This window comes from Pelobates fuscus, chromosome 9, assembly GCF_036172605.1.
Source record: "Pelobates fuscus isolate aPelFus1 chromosome 9, aPelFus1.pri, whole genome shotgun sequence".
NCBI lineage: Eukaryota > Metazoa > Chordata > Amphibia > Anura > Pelobatidae > Pelobates > Pelobates fuscus.
The window spans coordinates 9,521,108-9,533,700 of record NC_086325.1 but is presented as its reverse complement, the minus strand read 5'-3'; the positions used below and the strand labels follow the sequence as shown (position 1 = coordinate 9,533,700).

General features: G+C 48.5%; 1 protein-coding gene across 2 annotated transcripts in view; it reads left to right on the top strand.

The window, feature by feature from the left end:
- The window catches only part of NUMBL (NUMB like endocytic adaptor protein), an 89,095-nt gene that overhangs the window by 50,098 nt on the left and 26,404 nt on the right, over positions 1-12,593 (top strand). For both annotated transcript variants that reach the window (XM_063431117.1, XM_063431116.1), the window contains exons 2-3: positions 5,390-5,535; positions 10,735-10,876. In XM_063431117.1, the coding sequence (XP_063287187.1) occupies positions 10,751-10,876 (126 nt within the window). In that variant the 5' untranslated portion in view covers positions 5,390-5,535; positions 10,735-10,750. The remainder of the gene's footprint in view (positions 1-5,389; positions 5,536-10,734; positions 10,877-12,593) is intronic.

Genomic DNA, 12,593 nt, shown 5'->3' with positions numbered 1-12,593 from the left:
CTCTCACGTTTTCAGTACATAATCACATACAGGCCTGGTTATCGAAATGTCAAGGCTGATGCCATCTCCCGCCAGTACGAACCTGTAGATTCTATTACCTCCACTCCTGAGCCCATTGTACCCACAACTAATATAATAGCTACTACCCGTTTGGTTATCTCGTCTCTTTTTCTTGATGGTATCAAGTCATACCAACCCCAAGCACCCTCTGAGACACCTACTGGTAAGCTGTACGTGAAAGTAAAAGACAGAAAGAAGTTGTTGACTTTATTTCACACAGCCAAAACGGCTGGTCATCCAGGGGTTACCAAGACTTACAAGGGTCTTCTCCAACAGTTTTGGTGGCCCTCACTCAAAAAAGACGTGGTAGATTACGTGCAGGCTTGTCGTGTCTGTACACAGTGTAAGTCCCCTAATGTTAAACCCCTGGGACTCCTTATGCCCCTATCTGTACCCAAGAAACCGTGGACACACTTATCCATGGACTTTATTGTGGATCTTCCTTCATCTGATGGGCAGACAGTAATTTTGACTGTAACGGATAGGTTCTCCAAAATGGCGCACTTCATTCCGCTTAAGAAGCTACCTTCTGCGGTTCAGTTGGCTCAGGTGTTTGCCAAAGAAGTGTTCCGCTTGCATGGTATACCACAAGATATCGTATCTGACAGGGGCCCTCAGTTTGTCTCTCGGTTTTGGAGAGGCTTTTGTGCTGAGATGGGGGTCTCCTTATCGTTTACTTCCTCCTATCATCCGCAATCTAATGGAGCTGCCGAACGAGCAAATCAGTCTGTGGAGTTGTATTTACGCTGTTTCACGAATGCACACCAGGACAACTGGTCCCGTCTCCTTCCCTGGGCTGAGTTTGCCAGGAACACTGTGTCTCATTCTTCTACTGGCGCAAGTCCTTTTATGGTGGCTTATGGGTTCCAACCCGCTGTCCTTCCCGGTGTATTCTCCGACAAGGGAATGCCCGCTTTGGACGAGCACCTCGCCTCCTTACGGAAGATGTGGGATCAGGTCCATGCTGCTCTTTGTCGTGCTGCTGCTACTCAAAAGAGGTTTGCTGATCGTCGTAGGTGTGCGGCTCCTTCTTATGCTCCGGGTGATAGGGTTTGGTTGTCCTCTAGGAATCTCCGCCTTAGGGTTCCCTCGATGAAGTTCGCGCCCAAGTTCCTTGGTCCCTATAAGGTGTTGCGTAGGGTGAATCCTGTATCCTACTCCCTGGCCTTGCCCCCTTCCATGCGCATACCTAACACCTTTCACACCTCCCTTTTGAAGCCCTTGCTCTGTAATCGGTTCTCTGGCTCTCTCAGGCGTTCCGATGCCCTCCGCGCGGTCTCTAGTGACGTATATGAGGTGGCTGCTCTCCTTGATTCTCGTTTCTCTCGAGGTCGGTTGCAGTATCTGGTTGATTGGAAGGGTTATGGCCCGGAGGAGCGGTCGTGGGTTTCTGTCTCTGACTTGGACGCCCCCTCCTTGATCCGCTCCTTTCATGCGCGGTTTCCTTTGAAGCCTTCGGCTTCCCGCCCCCTGGGCGGTCTTCGAGGGGGGGGTTATGTCAGGGCTCCGCGGGCAGCGGTGAGGGGAGGCTGCAATCCTCTCGCAGCACTCACCCTCGGTCCGTCGCCGCCCGCGGTCCCCTCTCCCCTTACCGTTAAGCGAGCGGCGTCCTCTCCTCCTGACACGCCGCTCGCGTCCTCCTCTCCTCCTCCCAGCGGCAGCATGTCTAACGCTGCACGCTGGGAGCCGGCACTATTATCTAAGCGCCGGGGTCACTCACGTGACCCGGCGTTAAAGCTACAGTGCAACAAACACAGTGGGGGGTATAGATATCCCCCACGTGTGTTTGTTAATACTGATTGGTGGTTAGCCAATCAGGATTCAGGCTAGGATTTAAATACTTACCTTTCCTGTCTATCTGTGCCCTGTTGTGGTCTTTGCTTTATAGTATCGATTGTGAACGTGTGCTTTCTGGTTACGTACCCTCTGGCTTGTTATACTGACTTTGTGACTTTCTCCTACCCTTTGACCTCGGCTTGTTTCTCGTTATTCTGTTTTCTGGTTCCCCTTACTCGGCTTGTCTCCTGACTATTCTTTGTGTGCTTAGCCCGGCCACTCTAAGGACCGGTACAGCACACTTTCTGTGTGTGTGTCTGTGTGTGTGTTAGCGTGTTGGGTTCCCCGGGATCGTGACAGCAGGTCCTGGATCCCTGGTGTTTCAGTGGCGGGTCCTGGATACCTGGTGTTTCAGTGGCGGGTCCTGGATACCTGGTGTTTCAGTGTTGGGTCCTGGATCCCTGGTGTTTCAGTGTTGGGTCCTGGATACCTGCTGTTTCAGTGGTGGGTCCTGGATGCCTGGTGTTTCAGTGGCAGGTCCTGGATCCCTGGTGTTTCAGTGGTGGGTCCTGGATCCCTGGTGTTTCAGTGGTGGGTCCTGGATCCCTGGTGTTTCAGTGGTGGGTCCTGGATACCTGGTGTTTCAGTGGCAGGTCCTGGATCCCTGGTGTTTCAGTGGTGGGTCCTGGATCCCTGGTGTTTCAGTGGTGGGTCCTGGATCCCTGGTGTTTCAGTGGTGGGTCCTGGATACCTGGTGTTTCAGTGGTGGGTCCTGGATCCCTGGTGTTTCAGTGGTGGGTCCTGGATACCTGGTGTTTCAGTGGTGGGTCCTGGATGCCTGGTGTTTCAGTGGCAGGTCCTGGATCCCTGGTGTTTCAGTGGTGGGTCCTGGATCCCTGGTGTTTCAGTGGTGGGTCCTGGATCCCTGGTGTTTCAGTGGTGGGTCCTGGATACCTGGTGTTTCAGTGGCAGGTCCTGGATCCCTGGTGTTTCAGTGGTGGGTCCTGGATCCCTGGTGTTTCAGTGGTGGGTCCTGGATCCCTGGTGTTTCAGTGGTGGGTCCTGGATCCCTGGTGTTTCAGTGGTGGGTCCTGGATCCCTGGTGTTTCAGTGGTGGGTCCTGGATACCTGGTGTTTCAGTGGTGGGTCCTGGATACCTGGTGTTTCAGTGGTGGGTCCTGGATCCCTGGTGTTTCAGTGGTGGGTCCTGGATACCTGGTGTTTCAGTGGCAGGTCCTGGATCCCTGGTGTTTCAGTGGTGGGTCCTGGATCCCTGGTGTTTCAGTGGTGGGTCCTGGATCCCTGGTGTTTCAGTGGTGGGTCCTGGATACCTGGTGTTTCAGTGGTGGGTCCTGGATACCTGGTGTTTCAGTGGTGGGTCCTGGATACCTGGTGTTTCAGTGGTGGGTCCTGGATACCTGGTGTTTAAGTGGTGGGTCCTGGATCCCTGGTGTTTTACTGGTGGGTCCTGGATCCCTGGTGTTTTACTGGTGGGTCCTGGATCCCTGGTGATTCAGTGGTGGGTCCTGGATCCCTGGTGTTTCAGTGGTGGGTCCTGGATCCCTGGTGTTTCAGTGGTGGGTCCTGGATCCCTGGTGATTCAGTGCTGTCCTGAATCCCTGGTGTTTCAGTGGTGGGTCCTGGATCCCTGGTGTTTAAGTGGTGGGTCCTGGATCCCTGGTGTTTAAGTGGTGGGTCCTGGATCCCTGGTGTTTTACTGGTGGGTCCTGGATCCCTGGTGGTTCAGTGGTGAATCCTGGATCCCTGATTTTTTTTAGTGGCGGGTCCTGTATCCCTGGTTGACCATTTATGTGTCTTGCATACCTGGTCGCCCAGTAGTGGGTCCTGAAACCCTGGTGGTCTAGAAAGGCTCTTGAACTGCTTCTTAGTTACTGCACTTATTGAGTTAGAGTGCATTCTGGGAATCCCAGCGAAAGTGCTCTGACTCACTAGAGAGTGTCAGACCTCAAGAGATTGAGTACTGTTGTTTGCAAACCTCATGCTACACTGGCCACTGACAGAAATATACACCGGCCACTGACAGAAATATACACTGGCCACTGACAGAAATATACACTGGCCACTGACAGAAATATACACCGGCCACTGACAGAAATATACACTGGCCACTGACAGAAATATACACCGGCCACTGACAGAAATATACACCGGCCACTGACAGAAATATACACCGGCCACTGACAGAAATATACACCGGCCACTGACAGAAATATACACTGGCCACTGACAGAAATATACACCGGCCACTGGCAGAAATATACACCGGCCACTGACAGAAATATACACTGGCCACTGACAGAAATATACACCGGCCACTGACAGAAATATACACCGGCCACTGACAGAAATATACACCGGCCACTGACAGAAATATACACCGGCCACTGACAGAAATATACACTGGCCACTGACAGAAATATACACTGGCCACTGACAGAAATATACACTGGCCACTGACAGAAATATACACCGGCCACTGACAGAAATATACACCGGCCACTGACAGAAATATACACCGGCCACTGACAGAAATATACACCGGCCACTGACAGAAATATACACCGGCCACTGACAGAAATATACACCGGCCACTGACAGAAATATACACTGGCCACTGACAGAAATATACACCGGCCACTGACAGAAATATACACCGGCCACTGACAGAAATATACACCGGCCACTGACAGAAATATACACCGGCCACTGACAGAAATATACACCGGCCACTGACAGAAATATACACCGGCCACTGACAGAAATATACACTGGCCACTGACAGAAATATACACTGGCCACTGACAGAAATATATACCCATCACTAAGGTTTGGGAACGTTCCTCTATGCCATACTAGCGGCTCTATGGTCCTGTTGGAATATCAGAGAAGTGTTTCTCAATTGCGGAGAGAAATTACTTCCATCTATGTACCGATAAGATGCATGCGCAAATATAATACTAAATATTCCATCTATGTGAATTGTAGCACGTTTCCCTTTAATGTCTGTGAAATTTCCATAATCTCTGTTCCTGATGCTCCGTAATCCACTTCCTGGCATACTCTTCCGTTTTCGCTCCATCTGGGCACAATCTCGCCAAACACAGGCTGCAGTCCTCACTTCTTAGGATAAGACCTGGCTAATCACGAGCCTGCGTCCTTCTCTTGTCGGACCAATTAGCTACCCTGTCAATGGCTGGATATTCTAATTCTCCACAGGGACATAAGAAGCACAGTTGATTTGGATCTGTGTTTAATCCTGGCACAGTTATGGTTAATGGGTTTTGTTTGTGGTGGGTGATGGGGGGGGGGGGGGTCTCTTAACCTTTAGGGGGCTGGCAGTACTCTGTATGCAGCATGTCTGTGACTGAAGGATCGGCTGTGTGCGTCATTGAAAGCCAAGGATAGAGAATCATTTTAGTTGTCTGCTGGAGAATTAATTGGATGAATAGCTGTGTGCCCTTTGAAAATAAATATTGTTTGGCGTGTGAATAAAATAGATTTCCCAATATTCATGAGTATATTTTACTTTTAGGCGAACACGTTGAACCATTTGACAAGAGCACTGGTACTTGCAGCAACACCTTGGTCGGCGCGGGTCTGGTATTGAAGAGGCGTCAGGCTCCGTATTTGGACAATTGGATGCCAACACCGGATCACGCTGCCTCTCCCGCCAGTACTGTAAGTGTGCGCTGTGTGACGCTGTAACATATGTTTGAATAAACCCGGGGCAAAAGAACAGCTACTCTACTTATAAATTGGTGTTTAGGGATACCTTTAAAAAATAAAATGACATCAATTATACACACTATCGTTTTTTTATTTATTCAGTGAAACTTTACAGGAAGAAGGTAAAAAAAAAAATCACATAAGAATGTTTCGATGGCCCAGTCTGTGTGTAGTTGGCCCTGTCTGCTATTATTTTGGGGAATATAGCTTTTAAAAATACCACCATGTTAAAATGTCTGTATGTGAGTCTTAAGCCAGTATTCAATATATACATCTGCCAAGTTAAGATCAAGCCTGTGTTTTCAGAGAAAATGCAGTGTTTACATTACAACCTAGGTATACCTCCACTGGCCACTCCTCAGATGGCTGCTAGAGGTGCTTCCTGGGGCAGTGCTGCACAGTGTGACTGACATTCAATGTCTCCACCCTCTGCATGCAGACACTAAACTCTCCTCATAGAGATGCATAGATTCAATGTATCTCTATGAGGAGATGCTGATTGGCCAGGGTTGTGTTGGCTCTGCCCCTGATCTGCCACCTTGACAGTCTCAGCCAATCCTATGGGAAAGCATTGTGATTGGCTCAGACCACCACTTCTGATAATGTTAGCCAAGCCGGCAGATCAGGGGCAGAGCAAGCAGCAGCAGACTATAATACAATGTTGGTTTTAACACTATAGGGTCAGGTTCACCATCATCGAACATGGACACGTTCTGTAGAGTAAGGGCTCCCTGCGGATTTGTTATGATTAGTGTTGTCGTTCACTGTCCCCCACAACGCCATCAAACATCACTGGGATGATGTCGCTGCTGACCACAAGCCTAACCGCCATTACCGACCTCCCCAATACAGGGATTCTCGGTGAGACGTTCACTATTGTTATTTTATTATTTATATAGCGCCAGCAAATTCCGTATCGCTTATTCCACTTTCTGTGTCGTCGGAAGTTGGGTCATCATTTGTCTTGGGTTCTAGGGTTTCTTTTTACCAGACGGCAGCAGAGGCACGTTGGTGATATCGGCAGACAGTGTGCCAGAGGGCTGAGTATGGTGATATTGGCAGGCAGTGTGCCAGAGGGCTGAGTATGGTGATATTGGCAGGCAGTGTGCCAGAGGGCTGAGTATGGTGATATTGTCAGACAGTGTGCCAGAGGGCTGTGTATGGTGATATTGGCAGGCAGTGTGCCAGACGGCTGTGTATTATTATATTGGCAGACAGTGTGCCAGAGGGCTGTGTATGGTGATATTGGAAGACAGTGTGCCAGAGGGCTGAGTATGGTGATATTGGCAGGCAGTGTGCCAGATGGCTGTGTATGGTGATATTGGCAGGCAGTGTGCCAGAGGGCTGAGTATGGTGATATTGTCAGACAGTGTACGAGAGGGTGGTGTATGGTGATATTGGAAGACAGTGTGCCAGAGGGCTGTGTATGGTGATATTGGCAGGCAGTGTGCCAGAGGGCTGAGTATGGTGATATTGTCAGACAGTGTGCCAGAGGGCTGTGTATGGTGATATTGTCAGACAGTGTACGAGAGGGTGGTGTATGGTGATATTGGAAGACAGTGTGCCAGAGGGCTGTGTATGGTGATATTGGCAAACCGTGTGCCAGATGACGGTGTATGGTGATCTTGGCAGACAGTGTGCCAGACGGCTGTGTATGGTGATATTGGCAGGCAGTGTGCCAGAGGGCTGAGTATGGTGATATTGGCAGGCAGTGTGCCAGAGGGCTGTGTATGGTGATATTGGCAGACAGTGTGCCAGAGGGCTGTGTATAATGACATTGGCAGACAGTGTACCAGAGGGCTGTGTATTATTATTTGGCAGACAGTGTGCCAGAGGGCTGTGTATGGTGATATTGGCAGACAGTGTGCCAGAGGGCTGTGTATGGTGATATTGGCAGACAGTGTGCCAGAGGGCTGTGTATTATTATATTGGCAGACAGTGTGCCAGAGGGCTGTGTATGGTGATATTGTCAGACAGTGTACGAGAGGGTGGTGTATGGTGATATTGGAAGACAGTGTGCCAGAGGGCTGTGTATGGTGATATTGGCAAACCGTGTGCCAGAGGGCTGTGTATGGTGATATTGGCAGACAGTGTGCCAGAGGGCTGTGTATAATGACATTGGCAGACAGTGTACCAGAGGGCTGTGTATTAATATATTGGCAGACAGTGTGCCAGAGGGCTGTGTATGGTGATATTGGCAGACAGTGTGCCAGAGGGCTGTGTATTATTATATTGGCAGACAGTGTGCCAGAGGGCTGTGTATGGTGATATTGGCAGACAGTGTGCCAGAGGGCTGTGTATGGTGATATTGGCAGGCAGTGTGCCAGAGGGCTGTGTATTATTATTTGGCAGACAGTGTGCCAGAGGGCTGTGTATGGTGATATTGGCAGACAGTGTGCCAGAGAGCTGTGTATGGTGATATTGGCAGACAGTGTGCCAGAGGGCTGAGAGTGCTGAAGTTGCAGAATCTGTCAGAAATAACCAATTTGTGCATTTTATTACAATCTATTGGAGTCCTATTCGAGGACCCTCAATGAATTAGTTTTCTAGAAATCTGTCCTCGAATCAGACCCCCCAGCATGTCCTTTCCCCCAGCAGCTCCCTGCTAATTAGCAGCTTGTTAGACAAAACCACATTAATAAAAGCTCTGTCTAACTCGTCCTGATTCCTTTCCTGGTCCTCGCTTTATATGGGAACAGCGGGACTTCCTATACAGGAGCAAAACCTTCCATTCATAGACCACACACAGAGCGGGGTTTACCCATCAGACCTGCACACAGTAACACAGAGCATCGCCGGCAGAGGACGGACAGTCAGGCATTTGCAATCAGTCAGTTCCCGTGCTCAGTATATTACACCATCATCACTGATTATGGCAACTGGGAGCATTAACCCATATAGCAACCTGTGTGGAGTAGGGTAACAGAGGGTGAGCAGCCAGTCTGTCCCTCCCACTGCAGGGTGATACAGACAGAGGGAGCTATGGGACACGGAGTCTGTCCCTCCCACTGCAGGGTGACACAGACAGAAGGAGCTATGGGACACGGAGTCTGTCCCTCCCACTGCAGGGTGACACAGACAGAAGGAGCTATGGGACACGGAGTCTGTCCCTCCCACTGCAGGGTGACACAGACAGAGGGAGCTATGGGACACGGAGTCAGTCCCTCCCACTGCAGGGTGACTCAGACAGAAGGAGCTATGGGACACGGAGTCTGTCCCTCCCACTGCAGGGTGACACAGACAGAAGGAGCTATGGGACACGGAGTCTGTCCCTCCCACTGCAGGGTGATACAGACAGAGGGAGCTATGGGACACGGAGTCTGTCCCTCCCACTGCAGGGTGACACAGACAGAAGGAGCTATGGGACACGGAGTCTGTCCCTCCCACTGCAGGGTGACACAGACAGAAGGAGCTATGGGACACGGAGTCTGTCCCTCCCACTGCAGGGTGACACAGACAGAGGGAGCTATGGGACACGGAGTCAGTCCCTCCCACTGCAGGGTGACTCAGACAGAAGGAGCTATGGGACACGGAGTCTGTCCCTCCCACTGCAGGGTGACACAGACAGAAGGAGCTATGGGACACAGAGTCTGTCCCTCTCACTGCAGGGTGACACAGACAGAAGGAGCTATGGGACACAGAGTCTGTCCCTCCCACTGCAGGGTGACATAGACAGAAGGAGCTATGGAACACGGAGTCTGTCCCTCCCACTGCAGGGTGACACAGACAGAAGGAGCTATGGGACACAGAGTCTGTCCCTCCCACTGCAGGGTGACAGACAGAAGGAGCTATGGGACACAGAGTCTGTCCCTCCCACTGCAGGGTGACACAGACAGAAGGAGCTATGGGACACGGAGTCTGTCCCTCCCACTGCAGGGTCTTTCTTGTTACAATCCAGCATTTCCTTGAAGCGTCCATTATCGCTGGTTATGGAGCTTTGTGGGGTATTGAGATTTCTAATTGAGTGTCTGGCTGTCTCTGGTATCCTGGGAAATGTCTCTCCCTTGAATGGTATTTGCACTCTCAGACTTTATGAGGTTATAACCTCTCCATGTGTACCCTCTCGCTCCTCCGTCAATATAAAACCCTTTAAAGGGACTGATTCTCATAGCATTCGGCACGTAGCCATTGCTTAACCCTTTCATGGGTCACTAGTTGAATAATGAAAACCTTAAAATGCTGTCCTGATTTGAATATTCCTCCTCTCGTTCTGTTATATTTAGATGTGTGTGTATATAACGCTGGCTTGGGCGTCTAAGAAAATGTGACACTCTAGTTCCCAGGAGGGTAAATCCCTGGCTCGGTGTTACAGGGTTAATTTGATTTGTAAGGTTACCGGCGTGTGCTGTGCATTTAATGGCTGGATATTAAATCCTTGTGCCTGTAACATTCCCTGCTTACTCTGGCAGATTAAATAGACCGTCTGCGAATATTCATCTCCTGTATGATAGAGGATAAAAAAAAAATCCCATATTTATCATGGGGGGGGGTACCCCTTAACCTTAACCCTTCGAGAACGGATGTCAATCATCTCTTCTTTTCAGTAAATTGATCACGTGCCAATATGTGGTTAATAAAATGCCATTTTCATTAAAATCTTATTATTTGAAAAAACATATATATAACATTTTCAAATTAAAATTCGAAGGAGAGAGCGTTGTGTTCATTTTCTTCACAGCTCCCTCTTGGATCCCTCGGTTTCCGGAGATTTTTATTCCTTTTTCTCGTCGTCTCACCATATGCTTTCAATCTTCTCTAACATGTCTGGGAGGCTGGGGAAAGTCACGAGAGATGGAGAGAGCAAGCGAGCGAGGGGAGGAGGGCTGCACAGAATTCTGGGATATATATTTTTTACTATCAAACTACTACATTATATCCGTTATGTGTGAATTTATTCTTTTTTTTTTAACTGACCACTTGGTCCAGTGTAGGCCCCTTCATGTAGATTGCTAGCTCTGCTGTCAAGGGCTATTCACCCCAGATAACTAGGAGAAAATGTCTTCTGTGCGATAAATACAGTCTATACCAGTGGTTCAGTTTGTTTGCGTTGTTATATTCCCTCATTTTCTTTCAAAGCAGACTGTGTTTATTTTTTTATGGAGAAAGATTGAATAGAAATAATATAAATGATTTACATTTTCTGTCCCCCAGCCCTGCAGCGCCTGAAATGAATAAGCTGCGTCAGAGCCTGCGGCGGAAAAAGCAAACGTACGTCCCGGAGGCTAGTCGACCCCACCAGTGGGGGGCAGATGAAGAGTCAGTGAGGAGGGGGAAATGCAGCTTCCCTGTGCGGGTGAGTAGAGATATGAGAAGATATACAAAAGCCATTAAACGTCCCTTTTTTCCAGTGCCGAGACAGACTCCTCGCTGCACTTCTCTTACAGACATGGCGCATGCGCAACACTGATAGAGCCAACCATTGGACTACCATACAGCATCTGGCATATGTTGACACTGGATGTCAAATTGATTCAATCATTGAATCTATTTCTGTCTGAAGCCCCTAGTGGCTGTCTGCGTGAATGACATCCACTTGTAGATATGTAAATTATAGAATGTAGACAGAGCTGTTCATTAAAAACTAGGCAATGCATCACTTTAACCCCTTAAGGACACGTGACATGTCTGACATGTCATGATTCCCTTTTATTCCAGAAGTTTGGTCCTTAAGGGGTTTAAGGGATCCTATAATGCCAGGAAAACAAACCCGTTTTCTTGGCACTATAGGCTCTTGGAGAACCCCCCTCGCTCGGACCCCCCCCCTTCGGCCACTTACCTTAATCCACTAGAGGCTGGGTTAACCCTGCAGTGTAAACATAGCAGTTTCTCTGCTGCCGGGTTAAAACTAGAGGGACCTGGCACCCAGACCATTTCATTGAGCTGAAGTGGTCTGGGTGCCTATGGTGGTCCTTTAATCACCACCAGTAGACCTCGGCTCCCAAAAGCCCATTATTTAGGGTGGAACAAGAATATTTCCTGCAAATTCCAAACGAGGGCACAGAGTGCTTTTAACTTTTATGACTCTTTAAATTAAAAAAGGCCTGGGCTGGGCGGCATTGATAGTGCTATAACAACTAATCCCATATAATAAAATGTAAATAAGATAATCACATTAGAAGTTGCTGTATTTGCAATAAACTCCCAGGATTTGCAATTACTGAATGTTAGCGCTGCCCAGACAGATCTGAACAGCCAATCAGAATGCTTCAATTCATTTCTATGGACTTTTCAAAGTGCCGATTCTATCTCCTAAATCACTGCGCAGCAAGGCTTCGTGGGTAAAGCGGGGGCTTCAGAGAGTTGTAGTCCGATTCTCAGGTTTTATTTATGAATATTATGACATGAACGGTGTCACTGGACAAACACTGCGGGACAGAAGGGATGTCACATACCAATTGCAGTGACCGAGGACGTAACTCGGGTGTTCATTAAGCCATCATTTGGGTTTTGTAGTTGATGTGAACCGTGCAAACAGCATAATGTAAAACACGTTGGAACAAGCTCCGATTTAAAACAAACTGTCATGATTTCCCAACTAGCCTCTAAAAGTAAAGAATATAGAATACGTTTTATTAGTTCTTCTTAATTGGATAAATCACACGCAGATGAAAATTAAATTAACACTTTAATTAAATGCAGAATACATCTGCTACAAATATTTAACAATTATACCAACATTATAATGTATAAACAAGAAAGGGAGAAACTGGACTGTCCAGTGACCACAGCTAAATATTAAGATATAACTTTTGAAAAGCCGCTCACAGGCGAAACGCGCGTCGGGGCTTACTGACGTGTATCCTGACTCTCTGTCCGTTGGCAAGCAGAGCCTTTAGTTTAGCTAGTCCTTAAATCGGAAGCTTTAGTTAAAATCTTACAATTCTTGTCTGTATATTTTCACGTTTAGGTCCGGAACTGGGTGACTTGATACCGCGGACCAGCACATATTAGATAGATATTATATTTAGCTATCTTTGCATCCTTACGATTATTTGTTCAGTCTAGGGATT